General features: G+C 46.0%; 1 protein-coding gene across 1 annotated transcript in view; it reads left to right on the top strand.

Moving 5' to 3' along the window:
• Window positions 1-27,056, top strand: part of LOC137416129 (uncharacterized) — a 32,519-nt gene extending 5,463 nt beyond the window's left edge. Inside the window, exons 4-11 of the mRNA XM_068101655.2 lie at window positions 2,692-2,818; window positions 3,724-3,854; window positions 11,084-11,261; window positions 14,448-14,595; window positions 14,770-14,837; window positions 15,602-15,675; window positions 15,843-15,902; window positions 26,554-27,056. Of these exons, the coding sequence (XP_067957756.1) occupies window positions 2,692-2,818; window positions 3,724-3,854; window positions 11,084-11,261; window positions 14,448-14,595; window positions 14,770-14,837; window positions 15,602-15,675; window positions 15,843-15,902; window positions 26,554-26,613 (846 nt within the window). The 3' untranslated portion in view covers window positions 26,614-27,056. The remainder of the gene's footprint in view (window positions 1-2,691; window positions 2,819-3,723; window positions 3,855-11,083; window positions 11,262-14,447; window positions 14,596-14,769; window positions 14,838-15,601; window positions 15,676-15,842; window positions 15,903-26,553) is intronic.
• Window positions 27,057-27,694: the final 638 nt, after the last annotated feature.

Here is a 27,694-nt window from a genome sequence, read left to right as displayed (position 1 = left end):
TTATTGATTTCAATACCATAACCCTAACCCCTAGAAAAAGAAATAAACTCACTCGCACAATATCCCTAACTTATTGTGAGTAGTGTATGTCGAGGATGTAAGATCACTTCCAGAGTGAAGATTCAGGCAAATGTTTGATAAAAAAGCAAATGACAGGTGTAATGTAATGACAGGTGCAAATGACAGGTGTAAAGCAAATGACAGGTGTAACTCTACTCTCTGTCGCTCCATTCTTCATCCCTCAGATCGGCAGTCTGCAGCCTCCTCACTCTCTGCAGACCTGGATAAAATCACAGACTGGGCAAACAAGTGGAACATGTCTTTCAATCCTGACAAATCTCACACACTTACGATGTCTCTCCGAAAAGACCGACTGGACAACCCTCCCATCCACTTTCTGAATAATCCTCTCCAAGAAGTTCTGTCACTCAAGCTTTTGGGTCTCACTATCTGCCATGATCTTTACTGGGAAAACCACATTTCAAATCTGGCCTCCAAAGCCAGTCGCCGACTGGGCATCCTCCGTCGTGCGAAGTCCTTCCTTGGCACACCTGAGCTCCTCACCACATACAAGGCTTTCATCCGCAGCTCAATGGAATACTGCTCTCCCCTCTAGGCTGGTGCTCCTGCCTCACACCTAGCTCGTTTTCACGCTGTTGAAACCAAAGCGTTCAGAATCATTGGAATCTCCCGCGATGACGCTATCTCCGAGGGCATTTCACTTACTCACCGCAGGCAGGTTGGTGGTCTTTCCGTCTTCTACCGACTCCTCCCTGGCCTTGCCCCCCCCCCCCCCAGCTCTCTCTGGGCTCTGTCCCGCAAATATTCCTACAGGTCGCACAAGATCTGCCTGCAACCCTCTTATGGTTAAACTGCCAAAATCAAGACTCTCTGCTCACCTTCACTCCTTCATTCGTCTTTTCTCCCGCCTCTGGAACAAACTCCCTCACTCTCTTCAATCCCACTCCACCCTTCAGGTCTTTAAAACAGCTGTTCACCACCATCTCTTGCCTTCCCCCATCCAAAACCTTGATCTCTTCTACCCCCGCTAATTTCACCCCAATCCCACTTTTTTGAAATACCAACTTCTGTCCGGGAAGTCCTTGGTGTCCTTGTGTTTTATACTTCCCCCCCCCCCCCCTTCCCACGCCTCCTCCCCCCAAGCCCTCTCCCTCCCACACATCTCCCTGCTCTCAAATGTTGTGTTTGTGTGCTTCCCCTTCTCTCCCCATCTTGTCTTCCACTCCCTCTTTTTATGTATTTTGTTTGTCTGGTTGATTTGTTTGTGAAGTAAATGTTAGCTCTTTCACGAGCCTCGATTCAGTATCCAAAAATAATAATAATAATAATAAAAACATGTTGCATATTATTACCCGACGTTGTGACCTTTTGAACCTATTGAGGTTGTCGACCACCTGTTCGTGGAGTTTCTGAGCTTAAACGGTCTAAAACCTTTCTGATGAACGGAGCCCAGCTGATGATCCAGATGGTCATTAAAGCAGTCATTCGGTTAACTGGTTTCAACGTAATTGTTATATTTTGTCGATGTCTTGATGTAAGTGTGTTATAAATACAAGGGCAGTGTCTGTGTATTCCCTTTCCTATCTCGTCTCACCGATTCATGCTTTGTCACCAAAACTCACAGGCACAGTTAACAATGTCTTGCAATTATGTTTATAGTATGTAAATTTACTTAAAACTATTTTTATGCCATTTGTCCAAGTCAAAAAGTTAACCTTTGTCAGAGTTAGGCCATGCAAGATTGTCATTCCCATTGCCAGCACTTCACATCCAGTTGTCACAGGGTTGTAGTCCTCATCATCTCCATTTATAACCTCCGCCACCGAAGATGGATCGAGGTTATGTTTTCACCCCTGTCTGTGTGTTTGTCTGTGTCTGTTTGTGAACAAGATATCTCAAAAACTTGTGGACGGATTCAGACGAAATACATTTGGCAGAGAGGTAGTGTATGTGACAAGGACGAAATGATTAGATTTTGGTGAAGATCCGGATTCAGATCCGGCTAGTAGAATTTTCTAAGTGATTCTTCACCATTGGAAAATGGGGCCAAAAACTATACATAGCACGATATCTCAAAGTTGTGGACAGATTTGGAAGAAACTTTGTGGAGATGTTGGGTGTGCGACAAGGTCGATTCGATTCGATTTTGGTGAAGATCTGAATATGGATTCGGATATGAGAATTCTTTAATTTTTAAGTGATTCTTCACCATTTAGAGATTTGGCTAAAAGCGCTAAATAACATGATTAAAAAAAATTGTGGATGAGTTATGACTAAACTTGGTGGATGAGTTGGTTCGGTGACAAGAACAAGCCGGTTAGATTTTGGTTCGGGTCCGAATCCAGATCCGGCCTATCAGTGGGATACAAAACGTAAACTGTTCAGCCTGGCGGAGGTATGCGCTCTACCGAGTGCCCATCTAGTTCCATTTGTCTTGGGATTGTCGTTGGTTTTCATCCTAGTTACCATGTTGTGTGACCCTCCTATCCTATCAAATGCCATACCATACCATCACCTTTCTTTGACTGGTGTATATTCTTCTATATAATAAGCTAAAGGAATTCTTCAGCTTTCCCTTCTCTTTACTGCATCCACTTGCTTCTCTCCTCTTTCTCCTCCATATTCCGCACCCTAATGAGTAATGTTTGAGTTTTCATTGATTTTGTGCAGTCTATGGTTGGAAGGCTTATTGGAAAAGCTGGTGGATTCATCAAGTATTTGATGGATGAGTCTGGAGCATCCATGTTCGTCTGTGAGGTCCCTCAGGTGGCTGCGTTCCAAGTTTGTCATATGGAGGGTAAGAAGCAATGTGCATCTCTATTTTCAGATTATAAACTGGAGATTCCCTCACTTTTAGCTAAAACTTACCAGTTATTTGACTGACTTCACTGACTAGAGGGCTGACTTTCTCAGGATGTCACTACAGGAATCAAATGTTTGAAAGAACATTTTGCAAGCAAAATGAAAAACATTTGTCTGCTTTTGGGGAAAGTACTGGAATAAATTTAAGAATGTAATGGAATAAATTCTCGTTAGGAGGAATGGTCATTGATGTATATTCATGGAAAGTTATAGCTAGTAAATAAATTACTTGAAGGTATTCTTCTTGCTATTAAGTAAAATTTGTTTGACAATTACTTTTCACGAGTCTCCAGAGTATTGATAAATTTGTTCAAAGATTGTTATCATTAATGAGTTGTTACCCTATCAACATTGGGTTATTTTAGACTTTAGTAAAATGTGAAGAAAATTGTTTGCAGCTGTAGCAAAAATTAACTCTGAAATGAAACCCAGCAACTAACAAAAACAGACAAGGGTGAAAATAACTTGCGACCACCTTCGGTGGTGGAGGTAATAACAAAAGTTTATAATTACCTCCACGACCGAAGGTGGATGGAGGTTTTTTTCACCTCTGTCTGTGAGCAGGATATCTTAGTTGTGAACAGATTCGGACAAAATTTGATGGACAGGTTGGGTGTGATGAGGATGAACCGATTCAATTTTGGTTTAGGTCCGGATCCAGATCTGCCTTATCACTGAGATATTAAACATAAACTGTTCAGCCTGTTGGATGGGGAGGTATCCGCTCTACCGAGCGACGTTCTAGTTTGCCAATTTCCTTTAATCAACTTTTTATTTTTGTTCTCCACTTATATTAACGAACCATTTTCAATGCTCAACAATTGCACACTACCTTCCTAGGTTCACCAAGCCAGGTGCAGAAAGCATTGGTTCTCATTCGGGAAAAGTTCAAAAGTTTGAATCTTGCAAACATCGTTTCACAATCGCACCTCCCAACAGTTTCTGCTCCAACATTTCCCACTTTATCTTGGGTAAGTCTTTGCTTGCATACTCATTCACCATTCACTGTTGAACCATATAGGGTGTGCCTTGTGTTGCAACCACGTTTGAGAACAAACTGGATGGTCAGAAGTTTGTGAAAACGATTTCTTTACCAAACTTTTGTTAAGGGGCTGATTACTGTCGAAGAGTTATTCGTTGAACTTTACATAAAATATGTAGTTATTGGAAGGGGTGGAGTGGTGAGAGCTCTTGGAAGAGATAAATAGATTGGCAGCCGGCAGGTTGACAGAATCAGACATAAAAGTACATACTTTTGAGTACAAGAGGAGAAGAGGCAGGGAGGAATTGGGATTATGGAGTCGGAGAGTAGATGAAATCGGGAATGGGTACAGGAGAAATGAAAAGGTGGGTGACTGGTAGCAATCTTGTAAGACTATAGAGAGAAGAAAACAAAAACAAGACCGAAAGTCTAACAGCGGCGTAGCCGGGCTTGTAATATATTATAAACCACAAACACACATGATTAGCTTTTTAAACAGTCGCTAATGCTGTTTATAACATTAAACAAAGAAATTTGGAGGAATCCCGACATCCGTGAGGTAGGTTTTACTTGCAGAACTGAGGGAAGATCTACTGTAATCAATATACCTCACAGTGGTTGGGTTAATAACATGCTATCAAAAAACCAAGGCAAATTCATTACTTCCGCGGTTATTACCGTACACCGCTTATAATCGATTCATGAACCATACACCGCTTCAATCCATTAACTTTGTATTCACGACATTGGGATTAAAGTGTTGTGGTCATATTTACCATATTAGTATTACTAGCAACAGTACCCGCCCTATGGGCGGGGCTTCAATTGGGAAGCCCAAATGAAAAGGTAAAATATCAGAAATTGAAGGCTTTTTTATTTTAAACGATTCATATAAACATCCGTTGAATCGTATCACACGCAAATCATCAAAATCTAAACAGTACATGGCTAAACAGTACATGGACGATCACGCACCATGTACGTCTCGCTCGCTCTCATGTTGTCCCGATAATGATACTTCCGCAGGTGCACCGACCGAAACCTTGTTACGACTTTTACTTCCTCTAGACAGTCAAGTTCGCTCATCTTTTCGGTGCACCGGCACGAGCCGAGAACGGCCCGTGCAGGAGCTGATCTGAGGATCTCATCAAACCATCCAATCGGTAGTAGCGACGGGCGGTGTGTACAAAGGGCAGGGACTTGATCAACGCGAGCTGATGACTTGCGCTTACTGGGAATTCCTCGTTCGTGGGACACTGTCTCAAGCCCCAGTCCCCATCACAGATGGGGCTCAGCGGTTTACCCGAGCCTGATGGCGAAGGGCAAGGTACACGCTGGCCCGCCCAGTGTAGCTTGCGTGCAGCCCCGGACATCGAAGGGCATTAAACGTTCATTAAACATTAAACGTTCATTAAAGGATTACGAAACGAAAAACATTACGAAATTACGTTCACACCGTCATGTCAAACACTACCGTGAACACGTACATCGTCACAATGAGAACATCGTCACAATGAACGTTATGCATACGCGAATGTTATGTGGGAGTCCAAACCTGAGAATGCTGGAGACCAAAGCTGAAATTGGGAAAACGAAATAGCCTATTTTACTCCCAGGGGTCCCAGGATTACCCACCCAAAATATCTTTGCGATCTGTTCAGCAGTTTTTACGATACCTTCGAACAGACAGACGGACATTTGGTGAATTATAGTAAGATTACTATTACGAAAACTATTCTACTGAAATGATACAATACTGTATTAAGAAACTTGGGCTTAATTTGTCTGAAGCTGTCCAAAAGCGAGGCATAAAACCTAAGGCCTATATGTACCGTTTTGATGGAAAAGCCCTAACACCGATGCTTTCGATATTTGATGGTCATTTTAACAGTTTGTTTGTGTTTTACCCTGAATGAAAAACGTAAAGGTAGAGCATGGCGATTGTGATATATATGACAGGTTCGACAATATGTTCAGCCTGAATGAAATTGGAATCAAAATGCCGGAGTGTGGAGAGCCAGCTGCCGTATCGCCATAATGACATCAGACATAATCACATCACCCTGTCATGTGACCAGATCCTCAGCTCTGATTGGCATACGTTTGAGGGGACATACATACATACATGTGGACGGACAAACACTATTCTAGACTGCTTTGCCTTTTGGGCTACGCCGTAAAAAAGCCACAGATGAGAGAAAAGTGGAATGAAGGATGGAGGTGAGCTTCCTTGCCAGAGAATTTACTATCTGGCTGGTGACTTTTACTGGAATGGCTCTTGATAGCTCACCTGGAATGTAGTTCCGGGGAGCTTTTTGGATGGCGTGTCATCCGTCCATCAGTCCTTAGACATGTGCAACTTCTCTGAAACTGTTGATGGGATTCTGACCAAACTTGGCACAAATTATATTTGGTATGTTGCAACTCAAGTTTGTTCACTGCATTAAGAAAATCGGGGTCTAAGAGGATCTGCAGGGGGTCAATGTGGGTCCAGGTTTGACCCCACCCCCCTCCCCACCCTCCAAAAATAGCTATTTGCTTATATTCTGAAACTACTCACACGATTTCGATGCAATTTGACCACACCTTCACCACCCGTGATGTACCAAGGTTTGTTCATGGCATTAAAAAAAATTGGACCTTTAGAGCCATCTACAGGGGGTGGGGGCAAAGGTATTTGCTCTCTTCTCACAAACTGCACATGCAATTCCAATGAAACTTGACTGCAACCCTCATCACCCGTGTTGTACCGAAGTTAAATCGCATCATTAAACCAGATGGTATTCATAGAATACTTACCCTGCACAGTCAACTTGTTGCAAGCCAACTCTTCTGTTTAAAAAAAATAAAAAAATAATTTGATCCAATATGGCTGCCAGACCACATGAGCGATGACGTCATACATTTATATTCTCTAATATAATTGTTGCATAGTTCACGCTCGATACATTTCAAACTGATCAGACTAAGCGTTGTCCCTGTCGAATTATGACGTCATAATTATGGCACCAATTATGTCATTGTTAACGACACCTATTCCCCATGTGGAGTTCTTCACAATGAGCCATGTTTCAATTTTTCCCATGCAGCGGTTTTGGAGATTTAGACCTGCAACATTTTTCGTTTTTTCCAAGATGGTGCCTGTACCACATGACCTATGACATCATGATTATCATTAAAATATTCGAAAGGAGGAGGTGCTCCTATGGTGAAAATTTAGTGTCCATCAGACCAACAGTTGCTGAATTTTTTTTAAAATAATGATCGGATAAGTGTTGTACTTGTCGAATTATGATACCATAACGAAGGCACCGATGACATCACCAACATATCTTATTCCCCATGGGGAGTACTTGACAATGAGCCAGGTCTCAATTTTTTCCATGGAGTGGTTTCAGAGAAATAGAGGTGCGAAGTTTTTCCAAGATGGCGCCTATACCACGTGACCTATGACGTCATAATAATCATTAAAATATTATACAGGAGGAGGCGCTCCTATGGTGAAAATTTCATGTCAATCGGACCAACGGTTGCCGAGAAAATGAATTTTTAAAATGCAGACACATACGGCGCATGTACGTATGTAGCTGAATGCTTATCCCTGCTTTTCGCTTCATGAGCACCGGGTAAAAATCGAGCCCTAAAGAGGTATACAGAGGGTTTCAGCCCCCCAAAGTCTCTTCTCCGAAACTACAAACACAATGTGTATGAAACTTGACCACAACATTCTGTTCATCATCCATGATGCAGCAATGTTTGTTCACGCCATGAAAAAAAACAAAAAAACTAGGGGTGTGTGTGTGCGTGTGTGCGTGCGTGCGTGCTTGCGTGTGTGCGTGACGTGCGCATGACGTGCAACGTTTTACCCCCCCCCCCAACCCCCCCCAAAATAGGTATTTGCTCTCTTCTCTGAGACCACACACACAATTTTGATGAAACTTGATGACAACCTTCATCACCCGTGATGTACCAATGTTTGTTCATGGCATTAGCAAAATCAGGGTCGAAGTGGTACAATGGGGGATGGCGAGGGGGGGTTGACACCCCCCCCCAAATAGTTTTTTTTCTGTTTAAAGTCTTATCATTACATAAGTATGGTTATACAGTCACGTGAAAAAGTAAGTACACCCCAAGTAAAGTTTTGACTTTTTCAACATATTTCAACATTCAGCTATTTGATCTTCATTTCAACAATATTGATAGATAAAGGTGATATAATAAAACAAATATCATGAAACATTTACATTTTGTAGTCCATTGTATCATTTAAATAAACATAAATGCAAATTTCGCACGTGGAAAAAGTAAGTACACCCCTACATTTATCAACAACAACAACAACAACATGCATTTTAAGGCCATTTTCCCTGCTAGAGCGGGGGTTAGCCTTGCGGTCCCCATGACAATCTTCTCCATTTTGCCCTATTTTCTGCATCTCTCCTTGTTAACCCCCTTGCCCGCATTTCTTCTTCCACCATCTTTAGCCAAGTCTTTCTCGGTCTTCCCCGTCCTCTACTTCCTTCTACATTAACTTCCATCACTCTTCTCAACCAGTCACTTTCATCCTTCCTCAACACATGACCAAACCATCTCAACCTGTTCCTCTTCACAGCATCAATCACAGGCAATATTCCCATCATCTTTCGCAATTCATCATTTGTCTTCCTCTCTCTCAACGATACTCCGCACATCCATCGAACCATTCGCATTTCCACCATTTCCAGCCTTCGTTGCTGCTCTACGTTCATTACCCATGTCTCGCTCCCATAAATCATAACACTTCTCACACATGCAGCATACACCTTTCCCTTCAGCTTCAGTGACACTCTCCTCCTCATCAGCACGCCACTCGGTTCCCAAAACTTCTTCCATGCACATCTCACTCGAGCAACCGTTGCCGAGTCTGATCCACCTTCTCCATTCAGCATGTCTCCGAGGTAGCAAAATGTTTTCACACCTTCCAGCTTCACGCCGTCTCCAAGATCCAACTCAACATTTCCTCCATCTGCAGCTCCCTCTGTGCACACCTTGCATTTGAATGTAGCTGCCACACTGGTAAATGACCCTCTCAGACCACTACATTTTTGATGAACCCACTCAGCGCACATTGTACATTGAATGGAGTTCACTCCGACACCCTTCCTGCACACAGCACACGGCCACTTCCCAGTTCTTTCTACCTCACCACATGCTTTACCACTTGCCATCACCTTCGTCTTTCCGATATTCACCTTCAGACCTTTTGTCTCCATACATTCCTTCCACTTGTTCATCTTTTCCTTCTGTCCATCCATACTTTCCGCAATCAACACCAGATCATCTGCATACAACAACTCCCATGGTAAACCCTCCTTTACGTTCTGAGCCAGCACCTCCATCACAGCTACAAATAGTAGTGGACTTAGTACCGACCCCTGATGCACTCCCACCTTCACCTCAAACTCACCACTGTTCCCGTCCTTCGTCCTTACAGCTGTGCGCGCTCTTTTGTACATTGCCATCACGACTCTGATCAACCATTCCTCCACTCCTAACTTCCTCAATGCCCATGTCAATACTTTGCGTGGAATCCTATCGAATGCTTTCTCTAGATCAATCAACAAACCCTCCATTTATCACTACTTCAAATACCTAAAATTAGAATCAGGTGCACCAGCTCAGGTGGAAATGATTAGAACATCGTTAGAGAGGATCTTGGAGGAACCTGTCTTATTTAAACCTCAGACATTTAGTTTGGTTTGCGTTTGCTCTTTGTTGTTGAAGTGTGCGGCGTCACCATGCCTAGATCAAAAGAGCTCTCTGAGGCCTTCAGAAAGAAGGTTATAGATGCCTTCGAGTCTGGGAAGGTATTTTAAAAGATCTCCAAACAATTTGAAATCAATCATTCGACTGTCCGGAATATCATCTACAAGTGGTGAAGATTCCAAACAACAGCCAACTTGTTCAGGGCAGGCCGCCCCAGTTAGTTCAGCCTGAGAGCAGACCGCAAGATGCTGAAAGAAATCTCTAAGAACCCCAGAATGTCATCACGGGACCTACAGGTAGCTCTTGCCACTGTTGATGTCAAAGTGCACGCGTCTACCATTAGAAAGAGGCTGCACAAATTTGATCTACATGGGAGGTGTGCCAGGAGGAAACCTTTGCTGTCCAGAAAGAACATCAGGGCAAGACTAAAGTTTGCCAATGAACACCGACGCAAAGACCAGCACTTCTGGAACAATGTGCTCTGGGCAGATGAGTCAAAGGTAGAGCTATTTGGCCACAGTACCAGAAGACATGTTTGGCGAAAACCAAAGACAGCATTTGACAACAAGAACCTGATACCAACTGGAAAGCATGGTGGTGGAAATATTATGGTTTGGGGCAGCTTTGCTGCATCAGGGCCTGGGCAGCTCACCATCATAGAATCCACTATGAATTCTTCATTGTACCAGAAGGTGCTTGAGGATAATGTGAGGCCTTGCAACATGACAATGACCCTAAACATACCAGTAAATCCACCAAGAAATGGCTGAAAAGAAAGAAATGGAGGGTTCTGGAATGGCAAAGTTAAAGCCCGGATCTAAATCCCATCGAGATGTTGTGGGGGGATTTGAAACGAGCTGTGCATGCAAGAAACCCCTCAAACATCGCACAGTTGAAAGAATTCTGCATGGAGGATTGGGCAAAAATTTCTCCCAGTCGATGTCAGAGACTGGTAGACAGTTATAAGAAATGCCTAATTGAGGTTGTTTCTGCCAAAGGGGGCAATACCACCTATTAGAGCCAAGGGTGTACTTACTTTTTCCACATGCGAAATTTGCGTTTATGTTTATTTAAATTATACAATGGACTACAAAATGTAAATGTTTCATGATATTTGTTATATTATATCACCTTTATCTATCAATATTGCTGAAATGAAGATCAAAGAGCTGTATGTTGAAATATGTTGAAAATGTCAAAACTTTACATGGGGTGTACTTACTTTTTCACGTGACTGTACATGCTGCCTTGTCTTCTAACAACCATTGAAATTGGTTTAAAATTCCGTGGTGCTGTTTAAAATACTTTGTCAGTGTAGTATACTGCTTTATTCTACCAGGTGAGCACCCAGGTGTTTTGCCCCTATTTCCTTTTTCCATGCCTTGTCTGTGACATCCTTTGTAATATCCTTCTTGTAATGTTTGGTCTCTGTCAAACCTGCATGGCACAATGGAACACTACTTTTGTATGCAGATGCGTTTACCTGCGGGTGAGGCTGTTAGCGTATGGGTGGTGTGCGTCTCCTCCGTGGTACGTCTCAGTGTTCAGCATTCCGGACATCCAGCCTGTGCCCAGCTCCCAGCACTCCATCAATCCATGGCGATTTGCTACCACTCCATGAATGCTCCTTGCCTGTCATCAAGTGCAGAGGGTAATGAGCCCAACACTATTTTGGTATTTTTCCACTGTGCAGGCGGTATGTGTATGGAATGCAATTTCATCAAATCAGGAGCCAAGATAGTCACTGCAAGCAATACACACTGATTTCTGATTGGATTAAAAAATACGTTGTTCTGTTGCTGAGTCTAGGAAATTTGTGCGCTGTATAAAATGGGCTTTAAATATGTTTACTTGTTCAAAATGGGCCATGAGTGGAAGTTTTTATTGGGCATGGAGAATTAAATGCGTGTTGCTTTTTTACTTGCTGCCTCAGCTGCCATTGGGTCTTGCCCCAGCTGCCTTCTCAGTCATTTGTCCCTTTTGAGCCCCACAAGGCCACTTGCACTCAACCAGCAATCCTTGTTGCCTGCCCTGAATCATTGCTAACTGCTCACCTACACTATTTTGTCCCCCTTACCTCCTACTGTGATATAAAATCCCTAAGGCTGTTCCGTCTTGTTATTCTAACCTCCTCTGAAACATGGTGAGGTATTGCCATCTTGTAATATCCCTTATTCTAATTTCTGAATCTTTTATTTTCTCATTGTCTCCTCCCCAATTCACCTGCACTCTTCTCCACATTTAGCTTAATGTCAACTTTCACTGTCTTCTTGTCTGTACCTTGTGTACTTATTCCCCCTCCTTCTTGTATCTGTAATGATACAAAATTAATTTATTTATTTGGATACAAAATTGTGGCCCGTGGAAGAGTGAGGCGCCAAAGGTTTTGTAAGATTTCCAAGTCGATGAACAGCATTCCCTTGGCATCCCAGAAAATCAAGACCATGATCTTGCATGCTAAAAGTTGGGTGCAATATTTATTGGGTGGTGGTGATTCCTTGTGCTTCCATTGCAACCTACATTCAGATTTTCTAAAAGGTTTGTAACAAATGAGTTGGGGAAACCCATCAGCTAGAAAATTTCCCGTTGTTACAACAAGAGGCACATGTATGGAGGTCGTCAAAAGGGTAGATGCAGATGTTTGAATTGGTGCAATTCTTATGCCTCCGCTGAAGAAGTCGCTGGAGGAATTATGTTTTTGGGTTGTCCGTCCGTTCTTTTTTGTGTCCGTGATGGGTTTTTGTTACCGCAATAACTTAAGAATGGAATGACTGAAGGGATGCAAGTCAAACTTGGTAAAAGTATGTATCATGATTAAGGATTATCTGATTTGATTATTGGGTCAAGAGGTCAAAAGTCAGAGATCATGACAGGTGAAAATGTTATTGAGGTAGGGATTTGAACTAAGCTAAGTACTTGTACCCTGATGTATATGTGCAGATTAGATATTGAGGTCAAGTGGTCTTGATGTTTTAGGTCAAAATTAGAGTAAGCAAAGATTTAATGCGAGTGGATGTATCGTTGGATGCTGCGATGTTGAATTATGTCTAGTTTTATCACGTGATTTGATTTGATGTTTAATGAGGTTTGACATCAAAAAAGGAAAAATCACAAGTTAATAAAAGAGCTATAGCTTACAAACTTGGTTCATTTATAATTTTAAATGGTCCAGAAGTGCCAAATGGAATTGTCAATACATAAAGTGGCCAAAAAAGTGAAATATTATTGGATTTTAGAAGGAATTCAGCATAGGTTAATATATATATATATATATATATATATATATATTTATATATATATATATATAAGTCATTATGCGACTTCATACCATCAGCGGGGAACCACCAGTAAGGTGTCCCATGCAGCTACTGCTGCACCTTACTGGGAGCGATAAGCACCGCCTGCTACACGGTAACATTATCTCTGGTATCCACTCACTATATAGAGTCGACCTGTATGCGGTTGGGAGTAACTAAGAGAGAGAGTGTGAGAGTGTGAGAGTGTGTGTGTTTGTGAACAAGATATCTGGAAAAGTTCTGAATGGATTTGGATGAAAGTTGGTGAGATGATTGCCCTTGGTATAAGGAAGAATTGATTAGTTTTTGGTGAAGCTCAGGATATTATTCCGGATCCAGGAATTTTTTGAAGGATTTTTTACCATTGGAAGATAGGGCTCAGTAGCGGCCACCCATGGCGGCCACCCATGGCGGGAGTATGCGCTCTACTGAGTGGCGTTCTAGTTAGTATCTGTGATTTGGTGCTCCAACCTAATGAGCGAACGTCATGGCGTCGTCGCCACGTATGTCCGCATTGCCTGCCAAGCTCAGGAGGAACCATCTAGCGTCATTATGGATGTTAAATTCGGATACTGTCACAAGTGTTGATGTTTTAGGTCAAATCTGTGATTTCTCCATTGAGATCTCCATTGAGCACTTGAGATATTGGTGCTTTTAGGTCATCGTTGGAGATGCCAATAATGTTGGCCTGTAAAATTTCCACATACTCGATAAGAGATGTGATGCTGGGGCACCAGCTCCTAGGGGAAGGAAGTACCCCATTGAGCAATGGGTAAAGGCTTTGTTTTCAGGCTGAGAGTATGTCTGGTTTGTCAAGCAATAACATTAAACGATGGAGGATGCCCAACTTGGGCTGGCTTTTGGGGCCAGCTTTGCAATGTGGGCACAGCTTTACCACACACAGTCCCTTTTTGGGTAAAAACTTGATTCTCTAAGCTTAATTTTGCTAAATTCCATATTTAAATGAGGTCTGTATTAGTGTATTATACTCTGAAACAACAAACAATGTTAGTTGAACTAATGGCATGTAATGCACAAGCATGCCAAGTTTATGATTGGCAAACAAACTTGGGCTCCTGACTGCCAACAAATACCCTTTTGTACAACTTTTTGACTGCTGCTGGGATGTTGCTAGTATGTCTGCTCATCAATCATGTCTGGATATTTAAAATGCATGTCACCCTTCCTCCTACCCATTTCCCCATCTGTCGGCATTCTTTCTCGATCTTTCAAAAATGGTCACTGCCAAAAAAAACATTATGGCATGTTGAGAATCTTGTTGGATCATGGATGTGGCACAACAAAATGGGTCCATTTGTTTTTTTTGTCTCAAGTCAAAATAATTATTAGGGACTATACTGTCATGGCCTTGATGTTCCTTTTTTAAAATTATTTTCCCCCCTTACTCCAGCATATTGAGACAAAAATAAAGTTGACCATTTCTTCAGGTCTTCACTTTTCCCGATTTGAGATGTATCTAATGGACAACATTCTCCATTCTCCCCTCCTCCCCCATCTAACCCTGTACCATATTTCCATAGTGGGTTCCCTGTGCGCCGCGAGAGTGGGAGACTCCTGGCTTCGAGCACAACTCATGGCACCCTTAACCTCTCCGGCCCTCACCACAGTCCGTTTACTTGATTATGGACGTGTGCTATCACTCCCTTCCACATCTCTCCGAAGACTTCGGTAACATCCCATGATGTTTTTGTTTTGTCTCTGAACCCCAACACCCCCACCTTTTAAAATCCCCACAACCCCCAGCCCTTATTTGTGTTCTCTTGCTCTCCACATCTTAATTTTTTTGTTGTTGCATATTTGATTTAATGTCTCGATTAATTTGCTTTTCCTTTCCTCCCACAGGACGGAATTTGCATCGCTTCCTTTCCAAGCAATTGATGTCTGTCTTACAAATGTTTTACCTCTGCCTGGTGCGTCAAGTAATTCTCTCTTCCTCCTTTTCTAACTGCCTTATGTGATTTTTCTTTGACACTGTTAGGAGCTAATTGACTTGTATGCTTCCATAAATGCATTTTGTTGTTTACAAAAGTCAAATTGTCAGGCTCTGTGGTGAGATGGCAGTTTGCACCTGATATGCATCGTGGGCTGGTTACATGGATGTTTAGGGTAATCTTAAATGTTTAGATAGCCTTTTGTGGATCTTGTGTGGAGGATAGTGCCCAAAATTAAAATCGGTGGGTATTGCAGGAAGTGAGCTGATAGAGTATGGCATTTTGATTGGGCCTTGTGGGAAGTGATTGATTCTTGTGATTGCTAAATCCAGCCAAGAAGACTTTTTTTGATTTGTTTAATTAGTTGCAGATTATTGGGTGGATTGTGCTTTGCCGTAGGGTGATCTTCCATAGGATAGATTAGCCATATATTGGTGATGACTGTTTTGGAGCAACTTTCGTCATCCTACCTCATGGAACAGTCTGCGTGTACTTTTTAAAAATTGAAGATTTAAATACTAGCGAAGATCCCATCCTCACAGATGGGATAATTCCCACAGAATTGGATATTTCTTCTGGAATCAAACCAACATTCAACCTGTCTCGAGAAGCTTAAATGAGTCAAATTTTGCCTGAGTATGGTTTGCTTATTCCACGTTTTTATTTTTCAATGCCTTCTTCGTTGACGGTGAGAATTAAAACAAGGTTTATGCAACTAACTTCTCAAATTTCTCTTGTTGTAGGAGAGGATTGCTTTTCTCGAGCTGCTCTAGCCGTTGTGGAACGGCTAACAGCAGATGGACCTCTTCTTGCTCAGGTCTGTCCCATTTTCATCCCCTCCAACACAATTTACCTTCAGATTTTTAAATGAATTTGTATATCTTTTTGATCTCGTTCCATACAACTTGTCTGTGGTTGACTTGATTCTCAATTATCTATTTCTCTCTTCCTTTCCCTCTGTTCCCCACCTCTTGTTTACTTTAGGTGGTTTGTTATGATCCCTGTGGTCTTCCTTGCATTTATTTATGGCGCACAAGGGATGAGGTATGGGAATGTTTCCAAAACCTTCTTTATGCAAATACATCAGCTTGTCTGAAGCAAAAGGTGCTAAGATTGTAAGGCAATAAGACTTCTTGGTTAGTGAAGTTCTTAAAAGAGGGGCAACCATTTTGTAAATTATCAATTGAATGATTTGGGGGTAATATCTTTCATTCCTGAATGAGTAAAGTAGTGGTGCGTGTCGTGCTATGTTTGTGCCGTCTGTACTCACATGCCATCAACTCGGATGAAAAACGTCATAGCAGCTATTCACTGCCCAACTCACTGTGGTATGAAGTAGTGTTTGTAATATCTTCCACAGAATGACATGAAGGTGTAAATTTAACCTTTAACAAGATTAGCTTTACCGCATGCATAACCACAAAAAATAGGACTTTGCTGTTCGAAGCGAGTGTCAGAGTGTAAGTCGCATTGGGTCTTCACAGACTGGGCATTCGCTAGACAAGAATTGGGCAATAGGTTCCGCATATGCACCGGCAGTAAGTCTGCACCGTAGTAACGAATTAACCGAGAGTTTTTTGCTGGCGATCGTTACCCATGGCGCTTTATCAGGCCGATGCTCGATTTCCCACACACGGGTTTATATGTCAATTAAACTATGCACCGTGGATCTCCTGTATTTCCCAATGTTCACAAAACAGGTTCTCATTAAATTAGGGGGAGGGTGAAGAAGAAGAACATTACTGCTCACATCATGAAACCAGAAACCAGGCAGTAATTAAAACTGCACTCGGTAGAGCGCAAACCTCCGCCAGGCTGAAGTTTTTTTGTATCTCACTGATTGGCCAGATCTGCATCCGGACCTGAACCAACATCTAATCAGCTTGTTCTTGTCACATACCCAAATCATCCACCATGTTTTGTCATAATCTGCCCACAACCTTTTGGAAAATGCTATACAGTATATTAAAGCGCGGCGTTACGCGCGCTGCTTGCGAGCAAGGAGGAAGTGGACAAGCGGTAACTTATAAGCGTCTTTATTTCAGGAGCTCACTGTAACACTAGCGCGCTCCGGGCTGCGCACCCCGTGTATATCCTCAGGCCACGCCTACCCCTTGGGCGTGGCCGCCGCCCACTTGGTGCGCGGAATGATGTCACCACGCCAGTGGGCTTTCGTGTCCGCCACACGCGCCCCCCCAGAATTCCCGCGCACCTGGAGGGCCAGTTTGCGGGGCAAACGGATGACCCGGCCGAAGCGCCCCCTGGCGATCGGCGGCGTCCGGGGTGCAGGGATGCCAGGTGGGATGCCTCTGGCTGCCCCTGGGATGGGTGCAGGACCGGGGGGCGGCGTGGCTGGGCGGTGCCGGGGGTCCGCCCGCAGGGGGGCGGCCCTGACGCGGGGGTCGGCCCACTGGCGGTGGATGGTCCACGTCGAGGTGGGCCGGCTTGAGGCGGTCTACAGAAACGCGGTCAGGAGTACCGCCGATGTCCAGGGTGAAGTGCCTCGCCCCGGTCTCCAGCACACGGAAAGGCCCGTCGTACGGGGGCCGCAGTGGTGTCTGGTGGGCATCATGGCGGACGAAGACGTACGCCGCCGTGCGAAGCTCCGGGGCAACGTGCGTCGGTGGGTGCCCGTGGCATGCCGTTGGCACTGGGGCGAACCTCTGGGCGGTCTCTTGCAGAGCGGAGCGCTGCTGTGCCGCGGACCATGGTGCCGTGGAGTCGGGGAGGAACTCGCCCGGCACCCGCAGCGGTTGCCCGAAGACCAACTCCGCCGCGGATGCGCGCAGGTCCTCCTTGGGCGCCGTCCGGAGGCCCAGCAGGACCCAGGGGAGCCTGTCGACCCAGCCGCCGTCGCGGAGGGTGGCACGGAGCGCGGCCTTCAATGAGCGGTGAAATCGCTCACACAGGCCGTTAGCCTGGGGGTGGTAGGCCGTGGTTCTGTGCAGCCGGACCCCGAGCCCCTGCGCGACCGCCCCCCAGAGCTCCGAGGTGAACTGGGGGCCGCGGTCGGACGAGATGTCTGAGGGGGCGCCGAACCGGGCGACCCAGGTGGCGATGAAAACCTGCGCGACGTCCGCCGCCGTCGTAGATGCCAAGGGCACGGCCTCCGGCCAACGGGTGGTGCGGTCCACCATGGTGAGGACGTGGGTGAAACCCCGCGAGGGGGGCAGAGGTCCCAACAGGTCCACGTGGACGTGGTCAAACCGTCGTTCCGGCACCGTGAATGGGGCCAACGGGGCCTGGGTGTGCCGGTGCACCTTGGCGCGCTGGCACATGAGGCACGTCCTGGCCCAGCCGCGGACGGCCTTCCGGAGGCCATGCCAGACGAACTTGTCGGCGATCAACCTTTGGGAGGCCCTCGCGCCCGGGTGGGACAGGCCGTGGATGGCATCAAACACCTGGCGCTGCCAGCCCGCGGGCACGATGGGGCGAGGCCGCCCGAGGGAGACATCGCACAAGAGGGTCGCGCGCCAGCGCCGTCGAACGGCACCTCGGTGACGCGGAGGCCCGTGACGGCGGTCCGCAAGGCCTGGACGTCGGGGTCAGCGGCCTGGTCCGCTGCCATCCGGGCATAGTCGATGCCGAGGTGGACTGCGTGGGCGACGGCCCGGGAAAGGCAATCCGCCACCGGGTTGTCCTTCCCCGCGACGTGCCGGATGTCCGTCGTGTACTCGGACACGGCCGAGAGGTGACGCTGCTGCCGGGCCGACCACGGCTCGGTGACCTTGCCCATCGCGAAGATCAGCGGCTTGTGGTCGACGAAGGCCGTGAACGCACGGCCCTCGAGCAGATGGCGGAAGTGCCTGACCGCCAAGTGAAGCCCGAGCAACTCGCGGTCGAAGGTACTGTAACGGCGTTCGGGCGGGCGAAGCTGCCGGCTAAAGAACGCCAGCGGTTGCCAAGCTCCACGCACCCATTGCTCGTGCACTGCGCCCACCGCGTAGTCCGAGGCGTCGGTGGTGAGGGCGATCGGTGCATCGGGCGCCGGGTGCGCGAGCATGGTGGCGTTAGCCAAGGCGAGCTTCGCGCCCGTGAACGCCGTGTCCATCTGCTCGGTCCAGGTAACGTCGCCTTTGTCCGGCTTACCTCGGAGAGCTTCGTGCAGGGGGCGCAGGAGCTGGGCGATACGGGGCAGGAACCAATGGTAAAAGTTCACCATGCCCAGGAACTCCTGCAGCCCTCTGATCGTGCGGGGGCGCGGAAACCCCTTCACCGCCTCCACCTTGGCCGGCAGGGGGACGGCTCCGTGCCTGGTGACACGGTGCCCCAGAAAATCGATTACGGCGACGCCGAACCGGCACTTTGCGGGGTTCACAATCAGGCCATGCTGGCCCTGGCGTTCGAAGAGCGTGCGGAGGAGGCGTAGGTGCTCTTCGCGGGACGCGCTGGCGACGAGGATATCGTCCAGGTAGACGTAGACAAAATCCAAGTCGCGCAGGACGCTGTCCATCAGTCGCTGGAACGCCTGAGCCGCATTCTTCAGACCGAAGGGCATCCGCAGGAATTCGAAGAGTCCGAATGGCGTGATGACCGCCGTCTTCGGGACGTCCTCCGGCCTGACAGGGACCTGATGGTAGCCGCGTATGAGGTCCACCTTCGAGAAGAAGGACATGCCCGCCAAACGGGCGGAAAAGTCCTGAATGTGGGGGACGGGGTAGCGGTCGGGAGTGGTGGCGTCATTGAGACGGCGATAGTCCCCGCACGGTCGCCATCCCCCGCCGGGATGTGCAGCGGCGATGCCCAAGCACTCTCCGAGCGCCGAACGATGCCGAGTCGCTCCAGGGTAGCGAACGCCGCTTTTGCCACCGCCAGCTTCGTCGGCTCGAGGCGGCGTGCCAGGGCGTAGACCGGTGGCCCGACGGTGGGGATGTGATGGGCCACCCCGTGCTTGACGGCCCCCGCCAGGAAGGTGGGCCGCGTGAGGGCCGGGAAGCCGGCGAGGAGGCGGGTGAATTTGTCCGCTGCCGGAAGCGTACAGATCAACGTGGCCGGAACCGAACCGTTCGGCAAGCCGCTTGGCGAGCCGCTCGTTGAGCTGCTCGACGAGCCGCTCGTTGAGCTGCTCGACGAGCCGCTCGTTGAGCTGCTCGACGAGCTGGGCAGCGTACAAGCGAGCGAGCTGAACGTCTCGGCCTGGACAAGACGTCTGCGCTTTACATCGACCAGGAGCCCATTAGCGCACAGGAAGTCCGCGCCAAGCAGTGCCATGGGCACGTCGGCGGTGACGAACGTCCATCGGAAAACCTGCCCTCCGAACCGCAGAGAGAGGCAGCGTTTTCCATACGTACGGATGGGCGTCCCGTTCGCGGCAAGCAGCGCGGGGCCCCCGCCCGCGGCGTGCTTGTCTGACGTACCGGCGGGAACGACACTCACCTGCGCTCCCGTGTTGCACAGGTAACGGCGCCCGGATAAGGTGTCCGTTATGAACAGCAGGCTGCTCGAACGGCCGGCGCTCATCGCCACTATTGAGCGCCGGCCCGGGCGTTTCCCGACCTGTTGAAGGAGCATGGCGGATGACACTGCCGAGCCTCGTGGCCGAACTTGGCGTGGAACCAGCACCAGGTGGTGGAGCTGGAGGAGTGTGGCTGGCTCTGCCAGGCCGGTGGAGTTGGCGGTTTTCCCCGCGGTGGCGGTTTTCGCCGCGGCGGTGGGCGGGGCGGCGGTCACGAGGTGCGTATCAGCATGCTGCGTATGCTGTGTAAGCTGATGCTGTGGATCAGCATCATCAGCAGCATCAGCCTCGAGGTCCGTGACGGCCGCACCGACTCTCGCCCGCATGTCCGAAGCCGCGAAGTACCTGTCCGCCTCGGCTGTCAATGCTCGGGGTTCCGTTAGCACGGTCCCGGCCAACGCGAGGCGAACCTGCGCTGGAAGTTGGCGACGGAAAAGCGCCCGGAATAGAGAACCGGGGGCTTCGTCGCCCAACAGTGACAGCATATGGTCCATTCGGACCGACGGGCGCATGTCGCCGAGCTCGGGGAGATCCAGGAGGCGGTCGGCCCGTGCGTCGTCCGTGAGGCCGAACGTGGCTAGGAGTAGCCGCTTGAGTGCCTCGTACTTGTGGCCGTCCGGTGGGTGGCGAAGGACGGACACAACTCGAGCGGCCGTGCCGGGCCCGAGGGAGGCGACGACGTGGCAATAGCGCGTGTCATCGCCGGTGAGGCGCCGAAGCTGAAATTGGGCTTCGGCCTGGACGAACCAGACTTCGGCCTGGGCTTCCCAAAATTCGGGAAGTTTAATCGACATTGCGTTGTTGGCAATGGCGTCGTGTGTGGAAGGATCGCTCCGGCAGATCCAACGTCGAGGGTCACCAGTAAAGCGCGGCGTTACGCGCGCTGCTTGCGAGCAAGGAGGAAGCGGACAAGCGGTAACTTATAAGCGTCTTTATTTCAGGAGCTCACTGTAACACTAGCGCGCTCCGGGCTGCGCACCCCGTGTATATCCTCAGGCCACGCCTACCCCTTGGGCGTGGCCGCCGCCCACTTGGTGCGCGGAATGATGTCACCACGCCAGTGGGCTTTCGTGTCCGCCACAATATCATTTTTTGGCCCCATCTCTCAATGGTGAAGAATCGCTTAAAAATGATCGGATCCATACCTGGATCTTCACCAAAATCTTAACCATTTGTCTTTGTCACACACACAACCTGCCCACTAAATTTTGGCTGAATCTGTCCATAACTTTTTGGGATATCCTGCACACAGACAAATTGTCATTACAGACAGCCAAATTGTCATTACAGACAGACAAATTGTCATTACAGACAGACAAATTGTCATTACAGACAGACAAATTGTCATTACAGACAGACAAATTGTCATTACAGACAGACAAATTGTCATTACAGACAGACAAATTGTCATTACAGACAGACAAATTGTCATTACAGACAGACAAATTGTCATTACAGACAGACAAATTGTCATTACAGACAGACAAATTGTCATTACAGACAGACAAATTGTCATTACAGACAGACAAATTGTCATTACAGACAGACAAATTGTCATTACAGACAGACAAATTGTCATTACAGACAGACAAATTGTCATTACAGACAGACAAATTGTCATTACAGACAGACAAATTGTCATTACAGACAGACAAATTGTCATTACAGACAGACAAATTGTCATTACAGACAGACAAATTGTCATTACAGACAGACAAATTGTCATTACAGACAGACAAATTGTCATTACAGACAGACAAATTGTCATTACAGACAGACAAATTGTCATTACAGACAGACAAATTGTCATTACAGACAGACAAATTGTCATTACAGACAGACAAATTGTCATTACAGACAGACAAATTGTCATTACAGACAGACAAATTGTCATTACAGACAGACAAATTGTCATTACAGACAGACAAATTGTCATTACAGACAGACAAATTGTCATTACAGACAGACAAATTGTCATTACAGACAGACAAATTGTCATTACAGACAGACAAATTGTCATTAGACAGACAAATTGTCATTACAGACAGACAAATTGTCATTACAGACAGACAAATTGTCATTACAGACAGACAAATTGTCATTACAGACAGACAAATTGTCATTACAGACAGACAAATTGTCATTACAGACAGACAAATTGTCATTACAGACAGACAAATTGTCATTACAGACAGACAAATTGTCATTACAGACAGACAAATTGTCATTACAGACAGACAAATTGTCATTAATTGTCATTACAGACAGAAAAATTGTCATTAATTGTCATTACAGACAGAAAAATTGTCATTAGACAGACTAACAGACAAATGCTCATTGCAGACAGACTAACACAGGGGTGAAAACATAACCTCTGTTCACCTTCATTGACGGAGGTAACAAATTAAGTAAAATAACTACCCAATGTGCACACGATTCCTCGACTGCTTAATTACTAAACGTACTCACCTGTGCAGGGTGAGTTTAAGATTAAGATTAAGCAGGAGAGGACAAGTCAAAGATTAGAGAAATGAACTTGAGCTGAAGGGTAGTTTTCACCGCAGCGACATTGGGGTTTATTTTGTGCTTGGGACGGTTGGTCTCGCACAGCGTACGTTAAGCTCTAGGGTCCCTGCATCCATCCAGGAGGTCCAGAGGGAACAAATTCCCAGGACAGTACATCAGCCACGATGCAAATCCCGAAGTTCTCCACACCAGCAGTGAAAACAAATCGAATGAGGCCCCAGTACTTGCTCTCTTAGCGAGCCCCATACGTGCTTTTACAAGTTCCCACAGGATATGTCAGAGCCCGCAGGACTTTGTTGGCTTGCCCTAATTGGAAGGAGAACCGGTAACTTTCTGATCACGTGCTGTCCACAGACCTTGAGCATGATGCCAAAAATCACCACGTTTTCACATTCCCAAAGCGTTTTTACCTTTTGCACAATTCTGGTATTTTTGCAGTGAGGAGTTAACATAAGTGCTTGCGGAAAACGTACATGAGGACAGATTAATATCGGGGAACGTTGAATAATGTATTGAAGGTAGAGAAACAGGGTAAAGATAGTCGCTCAGGAATGGCAGGACACGAACTGCTGAACATGTATGTACTCGACACTATCTCTCCAATTACATACAACACACTTATGCTAACATGCACTGTGAAATAACTATTCGAATTTATTCCCCATTTTATCCCTTAAGCAAGATCCATAACAGTGTATGTATTGGAATTGCTTTTTACAAATTGCAACGGAGAGTCAAATGATTTTCCCCAAACCAGAAAGCAAAAATTTACAGATGTTCTTCCTTTTCGATTGTTTCTGTTAGTGTCACACATTTTTGCCAGTGGTGGGTGGTGAGCCTCCTGATGCCATTAACCAGACTCTGTGGCATAATTGTTAGAGCGTAGATCGAGTCTGGGAGGTCGGCAGTTCAAACCCAACTATGACCAAGTCATACCAAAGACTAAAAATAGTACATGCTGCTTCCTTGCTTGATGCTCAGCATTAAGAAAAGGATAGAGCATGGACAAACAACCATTGGTTGGCAACCATTGCACAGGCTTTATAGGCCTAATGGCCGCCTCCTGTGCCAAAGTTCCTTGTAAGGGAACTTGTACAAGTCGTTTTTGACCCGAACTTGTGAAAAGGGTGAAACCACTGGCCTCTCCATATTTATTTTTTTTTAATGTTTAGTTAGCACATTTGGTGATCATTTTAAATAGTTTTCAATATTCTTTTTAAGTAAACCGACATTTTTGGTCAAGTTGCGACAGTTGCACAATTTCTTTTGCTTCATTTTTTTGTGTATAGACAGAGTCAAGGCTCATGGAAGAGCAAGAATACTGAATGGATCACGATGCAACAGAACAAAAGGAGCAGTAGGGAGAGGGGGGTTGGACAAATAATGGGTGTGGGGAGGGGTACAAGAGGATGCATGGGGTGGACAAGGTGGTAGAGAAGCAAACTCTCAGGAAGGAAACACTGGGAATTTGTAAGGAGGGTATGGGGGTGGTGTTAACGAGGGTAGAAAAGATAATCGTTTTAGATGGGGGATTATCTGAGATGGTGGTGAACAGCCATCTTGAAAAACCTGGAGGGAAAAATTGGATTGAAGAGAATAAAAAAGAATGGTTCCACAGGTGGGAAAAGAACAACGAATGAGTAGAAGTGAGTAGTGATTCTGCATTTCGGGAGGTTCACCAGAAGAGGTTTGATGGTGGATTGCGTGTGCCCTGCAGAAACTAAGCAAGATGTGAAGTAGGGGAGCCAGTACAGAGGTGAGAGCAGTACTCCGTCAAGCTGCAGGTGAAGGCCTTATAGGTGGATAGGAGTCCAGGTGTGCCAAGGAAGGACTTTATATGACTGAGGATGCCCGGTTGGCTGTTGGCTTTGGAGGCTAAATTTGAAATGTGGTTTGCCCAAGATAGATCATGGCTGATAGTGAGGCCCAGGAGTTTGAGTGACTGAACTTCCTCAAGAGGATTGTTAAGAAACTAGATGGGAGGGTTTGCCAGATTGTCCTTTAAGGGAGAGATAGTAAGAGCGCAAGATTTCTCAGGATTGAAAGATATATTCCAAGTGTTTGACCAGCTTGTGATTTTGTCAAGGTCTGAAGACTGGGAAGAGGCTGGAGCCTGTCTATCTGAAGGATGAGGGATGTCACGGCAGAGGGTGGACTCATCAGCAAATAGATAAAGTGGATTTTCCAGAGAGTCAGAGAGATCGTTGATTAAGATCATGAATATTACTGGGCCTAGAACACTGCCTTGGGGCTGGGACAGGGAGAGGAGATGAAAGGATTCCGTTGAGTGCCCCAAGTTGGTTATGAGAGCAGATGAAGTTAAGAAGCCATTTGTGAAGTTGGCCTTGGATGCCATAGGCAGAGTTTGGAGAGTAAAGCTGGATGCCAGACTGTATAGAAGACAAGATATGTGCAGAGACTGCCCCAATCTCATGTTTGGCATTGAGGGCCTCCATCCATTGTTGGGAGAGTAGAAGCAGCATGCCCAAAGTGGAATGACCATGTCTGAATCCGAATTGATAACCTGAGATTATGGCATTGGAGAAAAGGAAGAATTTCGCATCAAATGCAATGATGGATTCCATGACCTTGCTGGTGATTGGAAGTCAGCTGATTGGTCTGTACTTATGGGGATCAGTTTTGCACATTTTTATACAATGCAGTGATATTAGCTTATTTCCAAGCAGATAGATGACCTCAGGCAAATGATTGAGTGTAAAGACCAGAAAGAACATGTGCTAAAGCAGCAGAACATGTTTTTAGGACACGAGCTGATGTTGTCTGGTCCAGTTGCTGAATCAGATTCGAGGGTTCACAGAAACTTGTCCACCTTCTCAGCTGCAAAAGACAGTTTCCATTCATTTAAAATGTTACTTGTTGCTCCTTGCTTTTAATCGCTGGAGGATTTTGTATGTTCTGGCTGATCTTTGATTTAAAGTGAAACAAAACTGAAATTTCAAAAACTTTGAATTATGATGTGTCATCATTGCTGTATTTTTCACTTTTCCATTATAAATTTTACATCCATAAAATTTGGCTTTTGTTTCACTTTGAGCCGATGTGTAACCAGCTGCTTTCTATTGCAAAAGATTATCATTGAATAAAATGTTACGGTAGATAGTGTAAGATTTATTTTTTCTTTCATTGCTGGTCTGAATGGTCATTTATTTGGGTATGATAATCGTAGTGTATAAGGTTAAGACACCTGATTTGGAACCTCAGAGCATCCTGTTGAATGTAACGATCTCCTCCATATTGACAAGAGTTCAATGTTATGTGAAAGTGGCCAAAGAGAAAAAAGTGTCATCTAATCTAGCATCGCCATGTATGTGCCAAATACCTCTCCACTCCTTCGGAGCCATTGCTGCATATTCCACTCATCTTTACCCACAGTCATTTTTTCTTAAACTGGAAACATCTGCCAAGGTCTGCAGATCCTGGGAGTTTTCTAAAACTACTCATAAGCATCAGATGTTGAAGTATTAAAGGCCATTGGTTTAAGGTGAAAAAACATAACATTGGTTTTGGAATGATGTGCAATTTTTCAGCACTTGTGGGCATGCTGATCAGGCAAAGCGAGGCTAAAGGTTTTAGTTCTCTACCTAATGGTACATTTTTATTCCAGACACGTAATATCTATCTCGTAGCTTTTTGTTGCCTTATTCAGTCTTTTTCATGTTTATTTTGAATCCCTTTGTCTTTTCGCCCCCTTAGACCTGTTTTATCAACAAGGAGCTTGGAGATCGAGGTTACGCACAGTGGCTGGATATGTAGCAGTGTTCATCCGTAACTGCATTTGATGGTCTGTTGATTTCCAAGCACCTCCAAACTTGCGCAGAGCTTGTCACTCCTGCAATAGCACTTTTGATGTGTAATTTGTACAATCACTCCTGCAATAGCACTTTTGATGTGTAATTTGTACATTCACTCCTGCAATAGCACTTTTGATGTGTAATTTGTACATTTTCACACACCTCTTCCAAAGTGCCACTTTGCACTTCTTTATTTGTTACGTTGCCTTTCGTTTTGTCGGCAGTTTTGTGGCAGCCTGGATGGTCATTGTGTGGTTTGAAGAAAATAGTATCGATCAGCTGTCCAGGCACCACCCAAATGTGTAAATATTATCGTTCGGCCTTGCCGATCCTTATCGCTGACTTTCGGTCACCTTATAATGATTGTTGTCTTTCAACAAAATAAAATCGACGATTTTATCCATCAAGTGCATCTTCGATATCCTTTTAAGTTCTATCAACTCTTACGGATTCGTAACTTCCGTTATTGTGGTTTTCTTCCACTTGAAAGATTTCGGATTCTATGTGCTATTATTGTCTTCCTAAGGTTTATTGATTATGAACAGTTATTAAAAGTTAAAAAGGTTAACTTAAAATGATACAGGAAGACGAACGAGAAGACAATGAGGTGAAGGAGAAGAGGCAGCGCGAGCAAAGTCGGAGAGGACGCGTGACGTCAGCGCTCTGTAACGAGCAAGGTTTACCGACAGCCACGAGGGGATTTTGAGTTCCTGGAAGGGACATCCGGCGATAAGAATATTCGCTGGAGTGGAGAAATCTGCATAGACAGATTTGGGGCACTGAGATTCCGACGAATCCTTGCCTCGTCGCATCGGCTCAAGCCAGAGCCGTCGGCCATTTTGAACCCTGTGCTTCGGACACCTGTGAAGGTTTGCTTCGTGTCATCTTCACCCCAACATCCTACCGTCTGTCGGGGATGTGTGTGTGCGACCGATTCGTCTCCAATTACGTTGCGGTTTGCTGAGTGAGTGGTGAAGGTGCGCCTCTGGAGGGTGCCATTGTACAGTTTGGCAGGGTGTGCACCCTTGCCCACTGTACACGTT

Source organism: Myxine glutinosa, chromosome 3 (genome assembly GCF_964187855.1).
Source record: "Myxine glutinosa chromosome 3, kmMyxGlut1.1, whole genome shotgun sequence".
Lineage (NCBI taxonomy): Eukaryota > Metazoa > Chordata > Myxini > Myxiniformes > Myxinidae > Myxine > Myxine glutinosa.
Note: the sequence above shows the minus strand (reverse complement) of the source record. Positions and strands in the feature narration are given on the sequence as shown.